This window comes from Saccopteryx leptura, chromosome 3, assembly GCF_036850995.1.
Source record: "Saccopteryx leptura isolate mSacLep1 chromosome 3, mSacLep1_pri_phased_curated, whole genome shotgun sequence".
Lineage (NCBI taxonomy): Eukaryota > Metazoa > Chordata > Mammalia > Chiroptera > Emballonuridae > Saccopteryx > Saccopteryx leptura.
The window spans coordinates 16,825,091-16,838,078 of NC_089505.1; the positions used below are offsets into that span (position 1 = coordinate 16,825,091).

The window sequence follows — 12,988 nt, forward strand, 5'->3', positions numbered from 1 at the left end:
TTGTATCTTACCTTGTTATAAGGGGAGAATTGTTAACTAAACCATGATGTCAAAAAATTAAACAGACTGTAGGTTTACTCTTGTTCTTGTTGCCTTTATTATTTTTTTATTTAATTTACAGGTGACCATCCACGGCAAGATAGCATGGATTTCAGTAACGAATGGGGTGACCCCTCTAACTGTCGGTGCGGAGATAGACTGAAGCCACTGGAACGGAGAGCTGCACGCCAGCACCAGCGATGCCTAGCACATTCTTTGGTTGGGACTCCCAATTATATTGCACCTGAAGTGTTGTTACGAACAGGTAAACGTTTGTTTTATAAATAATCTCCAACTAATACTTCCTTAGAATAGGCCTTATTAAAAGTGTTCATTAGAAATTTGTGATTTAACATTCATTTTGATTGCAGTAATTCTGGGCACTTTTAAAAAGGGCTTATAAATAACAATTTTGGTATCTTATTTTAGGTTATACACAGTTATGTGACTGGTGGAGTGTTGGTGTAATTCTTTTTGAAATGTTGGTGGGACAACCTCCTTTCTTGGCACAAACACCATTAGAAACACAAATGAAGGTAAGGTATAGAATCCATACCAGAAAAATTGTCACAAAGTTCTTTACACTGTAGGTGTTTATTAGTTCTTTACATAGAGCATCTTATTCTGGAATTAAAGAATGAACTTGTAAGGATATAGGAGCCCACTAAGATCCCATGCTTGAATTCTGATCTCCATCATCCTATCACCACACTTATATTCTCCCTCTCTCATAAACTAGACTCGTATTTCATTCTCATAGAACTCTTTCATACCTTTTGAAGATTTATTTCAATTTACTCTCAGTCTGTCACCTGTTGGCTCCTGGGTTTGTTTCTTTTCATGGACATTCTAGTCCCAAACTACAAGCAAACATCTATACAGTAGTTCCTCTTTATCTGCTGTTTCACTTTCTGCGGTTTCAGTTGCCTGCCGTCAACTGTTGTCTGAACATGTTAAATGGAAAATTTCAGAAATAAACAAATTATAAGTTTTGAATTGTACCCAATTCTGAGGAGCATAATAAAATTTTGTGCCGTCCTGTTCTCTTCCACCTGGAACATAAATCATCTCTTTGGCAAGCCTATCCAGTCTGCATTTGCTACCCACCTGTTAGCCACTTAGTCGTTTCAGTTATCAGACCCACAGTTGTATCTCAGTGCTTACATTCACATAACCCTTATTTTTCTTAGTAAGGGCCCCCAGTGCAAGAACAGTGATGCTGGTGATTCACGTATGTTAAAGAGCAGCCAGCCTTAGGCCCTGGCCAGTTGGCTCAGCGGTAGAGCATCGGCCTGGTGTGCGGGGGACCCGGGTTTGATTCCCGGCCAGGGCACGTGGGAGAGGCACCCATTTGCTTCTCCACCCCCCCCCCCTTCCTCTCTGTCTCTCTCTTCCCCTCCCGCAGCCAGGGCTCCATTGGAGCGGGGATGGCCCGGGCGCTGGGGATGGCTCCTTGGCCTCTGCCCCAGGCGCTAGAGTGGCTCTGGTCGCAGCGGAGCAACGCCCTGGAGGGGCAGAGCTTCGCCCAGGGCGTGCCGGGTGGATCCCGGTCGGGCGCATGCAGGAGTCTGTCTGGCTGTCTCTCCCCGTTACCAGCTTCAGAAAAAAAAAAAAAAAAAAAAAAGCAGCCTTAAAGGGCTTCCTTTAAATAGAAAGATATGTCTGTATAGGAGAAGCCAGGACCGTGCATGGTTTCAGGCACCACTAGCTGTCCTTCCTCTTCCTTCTTCCAGCCCTCCCGTTTCAGACGCCTGGGTAACTCCTGATCTGTTTCTGTTGTTGTTCTGATTGTTTTTAACCATTCTTTGAGATTGTTTTGAGAAATCATCTGTTCTTTAATGCTCTCCACCAAGTTGTAACTACTTTGTCATTGCATTTAATCATTACTTAACAAAATTTCCTTTAGAATTTCTTTTACTACAGGACGACTGATAATGCGTTCTCTCAAGTTTGTTTCTCTAAAAGTGTCAAATTTGTTTGTCTAAAAGTGTCTTTTATTTTATCTTCATTTACTATATATGTATATAAGTGTGTGTATATATGTGAAAAATTGAATGCTTTTCTCCCTGAGCTCAAGAAAGTGCAAGGAGCCCTGGCCTGTTAGCTCAGTGGTAGAGCGTCGGCCCAGCGTGCGGTTGTCTCGGGTTTGATTGCGGTTCTGGGTACACATGAGAAGCAACCATCTGCTCCTCTCCCCCACTTTCTCCCTCTTCTTCTCCCACAGTCAGTAACTCGATTGCTTTGAGCATAGCCCTGGGCGCTGAGGAGAGCTCTGCTGGTCCCAGCACAGCAGCCTTAGGTGCTAAAAATAGCTCAGTTTATTCAAGCATTGACCCAAGAGGGAGGTTGCCAGGTGGACCCAAATCAGGGCACAAGCCGGAGTCTGTCACACTATCTTCCCTCCTCTAACTTAAGAAAATAAATAAATGTAAGGAAGGTGAATTACCATGCAATTCATTTTTTAAAATTTACAAGTAGTTTGGGAAGTCGTTTTGGTATAAAACTTGGGAGAAAATTTTGGTTGTCTTATTTATATTTTCCCTCAAAATTTTTAAAAATCTTCTTTAAAGGTTATCAACTGGCAAACATCTCTTCACATTCCACCGCAAGCTAAACTGAGTCCTGAAGCCTCTGATCTTATCATTAAACTCTGCCGAGGACCAGAAGATCGCTTGGGCAAGAATGGTGCTGATGAAATAAAAGCTCACCCGTTTTTTAAAACAATTGATTTCTCCAGTGACCTGAGACAACAGTCTGCTTCATACATTCCTAAAATCACACACCCAACAGATACATCAAATTTCGATCCTGTTGATCCTGATAAGTTATGGAGTGATGATAATGAGGAAGAAAATGTAAATGACACTCTTAACGGATGGTATAGAAATGGGAAGCACCCTGAACATGCATTCTATGAATTTACCTTCAGGAGGTTTTTTGATGACAATGGCTACCCGTATAATTATCCAAAGCCTATTGAATATGAATATATTAATTCACAAGGCTCAGATCAGCGGTCAGATGAAGATGACCAGCACACAGGCTCAGAGATAAAAAATCGTGATCTAGTGTATGTTTAACACACTAGGCAATAATTGTAATGAGGATTTGCAAAAAGGCCTGCAATGTAGGGGTTTTTGAGGCTCTGAGAGTAAAATTATGCAAATGCAGCAGAGTTGAGTGTGTGTGCTCTGTGCACAGTATTTTATGTTCCTAAATTATGGAAAATTCTTTTAAAATGTTAATTTATTCCAGCCTTTTTAATCAGTAATTTAGAAAAAATTGTTATAAAGTAAATTATGAACTGAATATTATAGTCAATTCTTGGTACTTAAAGTACTGAAAATAAAAGAAATAGTGCTTTGTTCAAAAGGAGAAGCCTTAGTTATCTATTTGTACATATGCTAAATAATTTTAAAAGACAAAAGAGTTTTTGAGATTTTTTTGGAAAGACGGTTTGTTTTATCTTGCTTTAACCAAATATGAAATACACCAACACTTACAAAGCTTTTACCCTTTTCCCATAACCTTGTTTTTGCTACAAAATAAGCTATAGAAATGAAGCCATCATGGTGGTGAGTGTTCCTAGGCTAATGATAATCTCTCTAATTCACGTTTTGGAACTAAGAAGTACAGGGTTGACAGGGTTGAAACAGGATATGTTTATCAGAAGGGAAAAATAGGTAAGCTTTTTCTCCTTTTTCCTTCTATGGAATATTGAATCTAGCATTTGTTTCTCAAGAATTATTGGCATTAAAAGAAGCAAAGCACTACCATTTTTCTTTCCATATTGGTATTTTTAATGCTGCTTCCAGGTGTTCTTTTTTTTTTAACATTCTAAAAAATTTTTTTATTTGGGTTGATGTGTTATACATGATTACTGTCAAAAAGTTATTTCACAGAATTTCAGTCCTTGAATTTGTTTTTCTTGATACTTGTTTTGGAGATTCCTATAGATCTTTGATTGCCACTCTGAGAAGACTTTTTAGGTCTCCTTCTTTATATTCAGAAAATAGTTTGCTATTGAAATTAAAACCACTAACAGAAGCATATTCTTCTGCAATCTATCTAGTTATCTTGGAAAAGACATTACCTTGCTGGAGAAGCCTGACCATATTTGTGAATATATATTGACATCAAGCCAGGAGGGCTCTTCCTTTTATCTTACTAACTACTTGTATGTTTTGTATCTATTTACTAAAAATTCCACCATTTGCTGTTTGTGCTGCTTCCACTTTTAAAGGGGAACAAAGCTGCCATGAATCAAAATTTTTTAAACTAAAAGCTAAGACTTTTCTGTTTTTACTTCAGATTTTTTTTTTTAAGATTTATTTATTTTAGAGAGGAGAAGAGAGAAGGGGGGAGGATCCGGAAGCATCAACTCCCATATATGCCTTGACCAGGAAAGCCCAGCCAGGGTTTTAAACCAGCGACCTCAGCATTCTAGGTGAATGCTTTATCCACTGCACCACCACAGGTCAGGCTTTACTTCAGATTTTAAAAATGATTTTCACAATCCTAAGCAGAGAGACTTTTTTCAGTTTCATGTGAAACTTGTATTAGAAATTATTTGTGGGTGCTCACTAGAATAGTACTTTTTCTATATTGTGAAATTTTTATATGACAATAATGTTACAGGCTTCCTCGTTCAGAACAGTGCTGCATATATGGATTGTTATTGGCAAAGGAAAATCGGGATATTTGGCAGTGTTTTACCTATGGGCAGATTGATTGATGACAAAATTATTATTTAACTCTTAATTAAGGTGGCCATTAATAACTAGGGAAAGTTACATAGTGGTCTTAGTCAAAAGGTTAAATAATATGTTTTTCGGCATTCCTATTATCATATAGTCTTAGGTTTCATGGAGACTTGTGGTCTTATACCAAAATACATTTAGTTTATCTTTTAAGATGGGGGAAAGGGCTCTATTCTTACATTAGTAAAGTCTGTATTTTCTTTTTCTTAAGCTCCAGTGATAAGGGACCTTATCAAAACTAGTTATGGAAAGAGACATAATTTTAGTGATCTTCAGACTTTCAGTGTTCTTTACATGAAAGCTAATGGAAATCATATATATAAGTAAAATTAAGTCAAAGCTGTCCCAGTTGCATTGGGGAGGACAAAGAAGATTTATGAGCTTACAATGCTTGCCCTTGATAGGCGGCCCTCTTGGAGCTCAGCTTATAAACCATTGTACAACCCACTGTGTAATGGGGGTCTTTAGGGATCATTGATCCTTTTGAAAGTTGAATGAAATCTGTGGACTCTCTTCCCAGAAAATGGGTATCAACAAATACACATAAAATTATGCAGTTGTAGGGGTTATTGGACAAGTTGAAACCTATCACAAACTTGCTTAAGGACTTCTGTAAGAACACTGATATATTACGGTGAATACTAAATACTAATTTGTGATGGAAAAGGTCTGTACCATGTGATAAGATGGCACATAAGATATTCCTATGAATGTCTCTCTTGCTGGTACAGCACTACGTTATTTTAAACACAGCATTTTGAGGGTACTGACATGTTTGGCTCTACAAGCTTCAGAAAGAAATATTTCCAAAGGCTTTCTAATGAGAGGATTGTAAGAAAATACACTATGAGATTATAGTCTTCACTTCGTGGAACCCTTGACTGGTTCTATAAAATTCTATGCAAAACAAATTAGTTCAAAAAATTTTAGCTGAGTACTCAAAATTTTAAGATATCCCTCTTGCTCTTGGACTTTCTCACATTTAAATTTCCATGCAGTTGTTTTACTTGTGCACTGTGGTGCAATATAGTACAAAACCAATTTTGTTACATTTATGTTGTAGGAAAACTAAGGTGCTGTCTCCTCCCTCTTGCTCCCCACAAAATCTGTGTGGCCCTTAATTCTCAGATGTAACAGACACTACAAATTTTGTATTCTTTTGAAATTTCCTCTGACAGTATAAGCTGTTTGTTTTTATCTGAAGCTGTGTACAAGCCTTTAGTAGCTATTGTTTTAATAGTTTGGACATACTTATTAGCAACTTATTCCCAAACTATATCCAGTTCTTTGAGAATAGAATCTGGTGCTTCCTGACCAAAAAGATAAGAACATCAAAAATCTATATGCCTTCAATGGAAGTGGAATGAAAACATTGGTTATACATGTTTTCTTTTTAAAAAATTTTCCCACTCATTAAAAACTTACTGTCTTTGTTACACTTACCTTTTTATGCATATCAATAGTATTTATAAAATGTGTTCTATAATTATGTAATTGTAGATACTGTTATGTATTGTCCAGTGATGTCCGAAGGCAGGCCCTATTGCTGTATCTTTCCTACCTTATTTGTAATAGAAACTATAGAATGTATGACTAAGAAGTCACTTTGAGATTGACTTTTTAAAAAAAGTGATTACCTTCTGCTGTTGCAAAGTGCAAAACTGTGAGTGGAAATGTTTTATTCTGATTTAATAAGATGTTAGAAATTAGAAAATACAGTGGGAGGATTTTTAGATATTGCTGCTGCTGTTACCTAAGGTACTTTAGAAATTAATAAACAAAAATAAAAAGCCTTTTGTATTTAAAGTGAAACATTTAGCCTGTTTGTTTTAATCTAAAAAAAATAATAATTTGGGTCAAAATATTGGTATATTTGTAAAGCGCCTTAATATATCCCTTTGTGGAAGGCACTATACCACAGTTTACTTTTATATTGTATTGTGTATATAAGTTGTTTTGTATTAAAATGGAATCAATACAACACTACAATTTTATAATATAATGCTTTGTTAGGAAAGGAATTACAGCTTTGCAATAAAACTAAATTGTTTTCCATATTTTTGAATGTAGTAGGTATGAATAATCAGCCTGTGTTTTTAATGAATCTATTTGTATTTTCTCAATCATTTTATCTAGTGTAACATTTGCTGGGATAATAAAAAAAAGGAAAATTCAAATCTTTCAATTATGTGTGAAAAGCTGATTTTTACTCCACTTCAGTATGTTGGTATTTTTATTCAAAAGTTTATTTTAATCTTACTCTCAAAAAATTTACAACTAAAAATGTGATGCATTACATTAAATTACATAACTAAATAACAATACCTAGTTAGGCTAAGGCAAATTGAACTATTAGTAAAACCCAGTAAAATATTTTCATGTTCTGCAACAAAAGTACAATAAATATTCCATGTTAAAGGCTTCTTTCAGATCGGCACAGATTTAAACCTTTTTAATTATTAATCTCTGTATTTAGCATCATTTGAGTCCAATTTATGGTTTTTAAAATGTGAAGTTGTTGGCTAATCTGTTTTTATAAGCCTTTATTATATGAGCCCCTACCAGACAAAATATATTTATGTTGATGTTAACATCTTTAAATCAACTTTACATAGAAGAACAAGTGTTTAGGGTTTTTTTGTTTCTTTTATTTATTTATTTATTTATTTATTTATTTATTTATTTATTTATTTATTATTACAGAGTCAGAGGGATAGACAGGAACAGAGAGATGAGAAGCATCAATCATTAGTTTTTCCTTGCGCGTCGCAACATCTTAGTTGTTCATTGATTGCTTTTTCGTATGTGCCTTGACCATGGGCCTTCAGCAGTCCGAGTAACTCCATGCTCGAGCCAGCAACCTTATTTCCAAGCCGGTGAGCTTTTTTTTTTTAGTTTTTATTTATTTATATATTTATTTATTTATTCACTTTAGAGAAGAGAGAGAGTGAGAGAGAGAAGGGGGAGGAACAGGAAGCATCAACTCCCATATGTGCCTTAACTGGGCAAGTGCAGGGTTTCGAACCGGTGACCTCAGCGTTCCAGGTCAATGCTTTATCCCACTGCACCACCACGGGTCAGGCCAAGCCAGTGAGCTTTTGCTCAAACCAGATGAGCCTGCACGCAAGCTGGCGACCTCAGGGTCTCGAACCTGGGTCCTCTGTATCCCAGTCCAACACTCTATCCACTATACCACTGCCTGGTCAGGTTCGTTTTTGTTTTTACTTCAAGCATTACCATCATTCTTTTTTTTTTTTTTTTTTTCATTTTTCTGAAGCTGGAAATGGTGAGGCAGTCAGACTCCCACATGCGCCTGACCGGGATCCACTTGGCACGCCCACCAGGGGGCGATGCTCTGCCCATCTGGGGTATCGCTCTGTTAGAACCAGAGCCACTCTAGCGCCTGAGGTAGAGGCCACAGAGCCATCCTCAGCGCCCAGGCCATCTTTGCTCCAATGGAGCCTTGGCTGCGGGACGGGAAGAGAAAGAGAGGAAGGAGAGGGGGAGGGGTGGAGAAGCAGATGGGCGCTTCTCCTGTGTGCCCTGGCCAGGAATCGAACCCAGGACTCCTGCACGCCAGGCTGACGCTCTACCACTGAGCCAACCGGCCAGGGCCACCATCATTCTTTTTATCTTGTTTGCACTCCGTTGTAAAATTATATTTGGTAAGATATTATTTACAGTATTGATTTTATGGAAAATTGCATTATTTTTAATTTTTTTTTTTTTATACAGAGACAGAGTCAGAGAGGGATAGATAGGGACAGACAGACAGGAACGGAGAAAGATGAGAAGCATCAATCATTCGTTGCGACACCTTAGTTGTTCATTGATTGCTTTCTCATATGTGCCTTGACCGTGGGCCTTCAGCAGACCGAGTAAACTCTTGCTCAAGCCAGTGACCTTGGGTCCAAGCTGGTGAGCTTTGCTCAAACCAGATGAGCCCACGCTCAAGCTGGCGACCTTGGGGTCTTGAACCTGGGTCCTCCGCATCCCAGTTTGACACTCTATCCACTGCGCCATTGCCTGGTCAGGCTATGTTTTAAATATTTATTGATTTTATGGGGGTGGAGGGTGGAACAAGAAGTATCAACTCATAGTTGCTTCACTTTAGTTGTTCATTGATTGCTTATCATATATGCCTTACAGCAGGGGTCCCCAAACTTTTTACACGGGGCCAGTTCACTGTCCCTCAGACCATTGGAGGGCCAGACTATAAAAAAAACTATGAACAAATCCCTATGCACACTGCACATATCTTATTTTAAAGTAAGAAAACAAAATGGGAACAAATACAATATTTAAAATAAAGAACAAGTAAATTTAAATCAACAAGCTGACCAGTATTTCAATGAGAACTATGCTCCTGTCACTGACCAATGAAAGAGGTGCCCCTTCCGGAAGTGAAGCGGGGGCCGGATAAATGGCCTCAGGGGGCCACATGTGGCCCGCGGGCCGTAGTTTGGGGACCCCTGCCTTACAGGGCAAGGCCAGGATTTCCAACAGGAGACAGCATTCCAGGTTGATCCTTTATCCACTGTGCCACAGGCCAGACCAAATTGCATTTTTATGACACATTTTACTACAGTGGGGACCCAAATTTAATATGCTTAAAGTTATGACTATACTTGGTTATGCCAAAGGAAACCATTGTATCTGCTTATGTGTGTGTGCAAAGAGTAGAGGGAGAATGTCAAATTTGTGTTTGAAACCTGGGCAGTTATTGTCCTTCCTAGTGTCCAATCTTTCCTTCTCCCTTCCCTAGAGTCACCTAGAGATCCTGAACATTTTGCTGGATTCGGAATCTGTTTGGGACTTGAGAGTTGTTTCTCCTGGAGAGGGGTTTAATTTGGTAAAAAACAGGGTTCTCATGAGTACTTAACTCCCGGGGTGGCCGACTGTTGACGAAGCTGCTCTTGTTCTCCAATATTCATCCTCTCCTTTTCACGACTAGAACCCTCATCCCCGTGGAAGTTCTGAAGGCCCCAATACAGCCCGTGTTGCTCCTATTCCCTTGTAATCGGCTATGGCCACCTGGCCAGGTTGTGGCCGTTGCATGTGAGCAGACAGGGTATGTGCAAATTCTACTTTGTAAACTTAAAGTTGACATTGCTTGTCTACCACTTGCCCTTTCCCTCTTCTCACAGGATGGAACAGGAACAGAGTGGTGACTTCATCTTGACCATAAAAACTAGGAAGCCACCCCAGTGATTGTAGATCAACAAAATGAATGGAACCTGGTTACCTGAAAGATGGTGTGAAGCAGAGCTGTCTGTTCAGCCTGGGCTGATCAACTGCAGGAGATTAGAGGAAAAAAAACAATGTATCCATGTGTTACTGCTGCTGAACCTCACTAATATAGTGCATAATTTGTATTAGTGTTTAACCTAATTTGCAAAACAATTTAAGGAGGTCATATTGTATTTTGACCATCTCCCATGCGATCAATCATGAAATTCGGTTATTTTATCTTGTACATTGATCTCTAATTCATCATCTTCATCCCCATTGTTGTTAGATTGATACTCTCATCTTTATTTTCCTGATTTTTTAAAATTTATTGATTTTAGCCTGACCAGGCGGTGGCGCAGTGGATAGAGCATCGGACTGGAATGCGGAGGACCGAGGTTTGAGACCTCAAGGTCCCCAGCTTGAGCGTGGGCTCATCTGGCTTGAGCAAAAAGCTCACCAGCTTGGACCCAACGTCACTGGCTCCAGCTAGGGGTTACTCAGTCTGCTGAAGGCCCACGGTCAAGGCACATATGAGAAAGCAATCAATGAATAACTAAGGTGTCGCAACAAAAAACTGATGATTGATGCTTCTCATCTCTCTCCGTTCCTGTCTGTCTGTCCCTATCTATCCTTCTCTCTGACTCTCTCTCTCTGTAAAACAAACAAACAAACAAACAAAAAACAATAAGCCTGACCATTTGGTGGCACAGTGGACAGAGCGTCGGATTGGGATGCGGAAGGACCCAGGTTCAAGACCCCGAGGTTGCCAGCTTGAGCGTGGGCTCATCTGGCTTGAGCAAAAAGCTCAGCAGCTTGGACCCAACATCACTGGCTCCAGCTAGGGGTTACTCAGTCTGCTGAAGGCCCACGGTCAAGGCACATATGAGAAAGCAATCAATGAATAACTAAGGTGTCACAATGAAAAACTGATCACTGATGCTTCTCATCTCTCTCCGTTCCTGTCTGTCTGTCCCTATCTATCCCTCTCTCTGACTCTCTCTCTGTTCCTGTAAAAAAAAATAAATAAATGAAGAAAAAAATTTATTGATTTTAGAGAGAGAAGAAAGGGAGAGAAATATCAATGAATGCATCAATGAATGGGTTTGTTGTTACACTTATTTATGTATTCACTGGTTGATTCTTCTATATGCCCTGACGAGATCGAACCCACAACCTTGGCATTGTCTGGAGCAGGGGTCCCCAAACTTTTTACACAGGGGGCCAGTTCACTGTCCCTCAGACCATTGGAGGGCTGCCACATACAGTACTCCATTACACTGACCACCAATGAAAGAGGTGCCCCTTCCGGAAGTGCGGTGGGGGCCGCATAAATGGCCTCAGGGAGCCGCATGTGGCCCGCAGGCCGTAGTTTGGGGATGCCTGGGGAGGATGCTCTAACCCAGTGGTCCCCAAACTTTTTACACAGGGGGCAAGTTCACTGTCCCTCAGACCGTTGGAGGGCTGGACTATAAAAAAATCTATGAACAAATCCCTATGTACACTGCACATATCTTATTATTTTTTTTTTAATTTTATTTATTTATTCATTTTTAGAGAGGAGAGAGAAAGACAGAGAGGAAGAGAGAGGAGAGAGAGACAGAGAGAGAAGGGGGGGGAGGAGCTAGAAGCATCAACTCCCATATGTGCCTTGACCAGGCAAGCCCAGGGTTTCGAACCGGCGACCTCAGCATTTCCAGGTCGACGCTTTATCCACTGCGCCACCACAGGTCAGCTGCACATATCTTATTTTAAAGTAAAAAAACAAAATGGGAACAAATACAATATTTAAAATAAAGAACAAGTAAATTTAAATCAACAAACTGACCAGTATTTTAATGGGAACTATGGGACTGCTTTTGGCTAATGAGATGGTCAATGTCCGGTTCCATATTTGTCACTGCTAGCTGTAACAAGTGATATGACACGCTTCCAGAGCCCTGAGGCATGTGTCCCGCATCATTGGAAGTAGTACTACATGTGAGCGAGGCATCCGCATCCTGTTCTCCTCATACTGACCACCAGTGAAAGAGTTGCCCCTTCCGGAAGTGCAGCAGGGCCGGATAAATGGCCTCAGGGGGCCACATGCGGCCTGTGGGCCATAGTTTGGGGACCCCTACTCTAACCAACCAGTTGAGCTACCTGGCCAGGGTTCAATTACTTTTTATTTCAAAAAGATATACTAATTATAATGTAATGTGTTCCATTACAATAAAGATCATATCCATTATAGTAAAACTATTATTTTCTACTTAGTTGACAGTTTTACAAAACTTTAAGCTCCATAAAATGTTATATTTTGTTGACTATTGTATACCCAATGCCTAGAAGTGTCTAGCCATAGTAATTGCTCAATAAATATTTGGGAGATGGAATTTGCCTTTAAGTCTGTTAAATTTCCGGGATGCCTTAAAATTGGATTTTTAATTATCATGTACTCTAAAGGAAAATGTATCAAATACCTCTTTTCCTTCTATAGGTGAAGGTACAGGCTGAAGACTGATAGTGGAAGAAGCAAAGTATTGTCGAGTATGTATCTGTAAATCTTAAAACAGCATGATTTTATTTGTTGTCTGGTTGTCTAAAAGCGACCAAAAAAAAAAAAAAAGAATGTCACCAGCAGCATATCGAAATATTTTTGTTGACCCACTCGCTATTTGATCCATGTTATGTCGTGACAAACACCAAATTCTGAGTATTTGGTTCCAAAACAGATTTTGTCATAAACGAATTGTTTGACCCTTGACACTCACCTGTAAAACAGACTCTGACTTCCTAACTTCTGAAGAACGTGGTGAAAATCAAATGGGCAGGAGAGTAAGCTAACAACTTTAAACACATAGTGAGGCCCTGGCGGAGCTGTTCAGTTAGGTCCTCCTGAACGCTAAGGTCTCCGCACATGCAAGTATCAACCAATGAACGCGTGAGTGAGTAGAACAACAAATCAGTTTCTCTGTCTT

At 39.5% G+C, this 12,988-nt stretch overlaps 1 protein-coding gene across 3 annotated transcripts in view; it reads left to right on the forward strand.

The window, feature by feature from the left end:
• The window catches only part of LATS1 (large tumor suppressor kinase 1), a 47,789-nt gene extending 42,289 nt beyond the window's left edge, over nt 1-5,500 (forward strand). For all 3 annotated transcript variants that reach the window (XM_066373018.1, XM_066373017.1, XM_066373016.1), the window contains 3 exons: nt 122-304; nt 469-575; nt 2,610-5,500. In XM_066373018.1, coding sequence (XP_066229115.1) covers nt 122-304; nt 469-575; nt 2,610-3,119 — 800 coding nt within the window. In that variant the 3' untranslated portion in view covers nt 3,120-5,500. The remainder of the gene's footprint in view (nt 1-121; nt 305-468; nt 576-2,609) is intronic.
• Nucleotides 5,501-12,988: the final 7,488 nt, after the last annotated feature.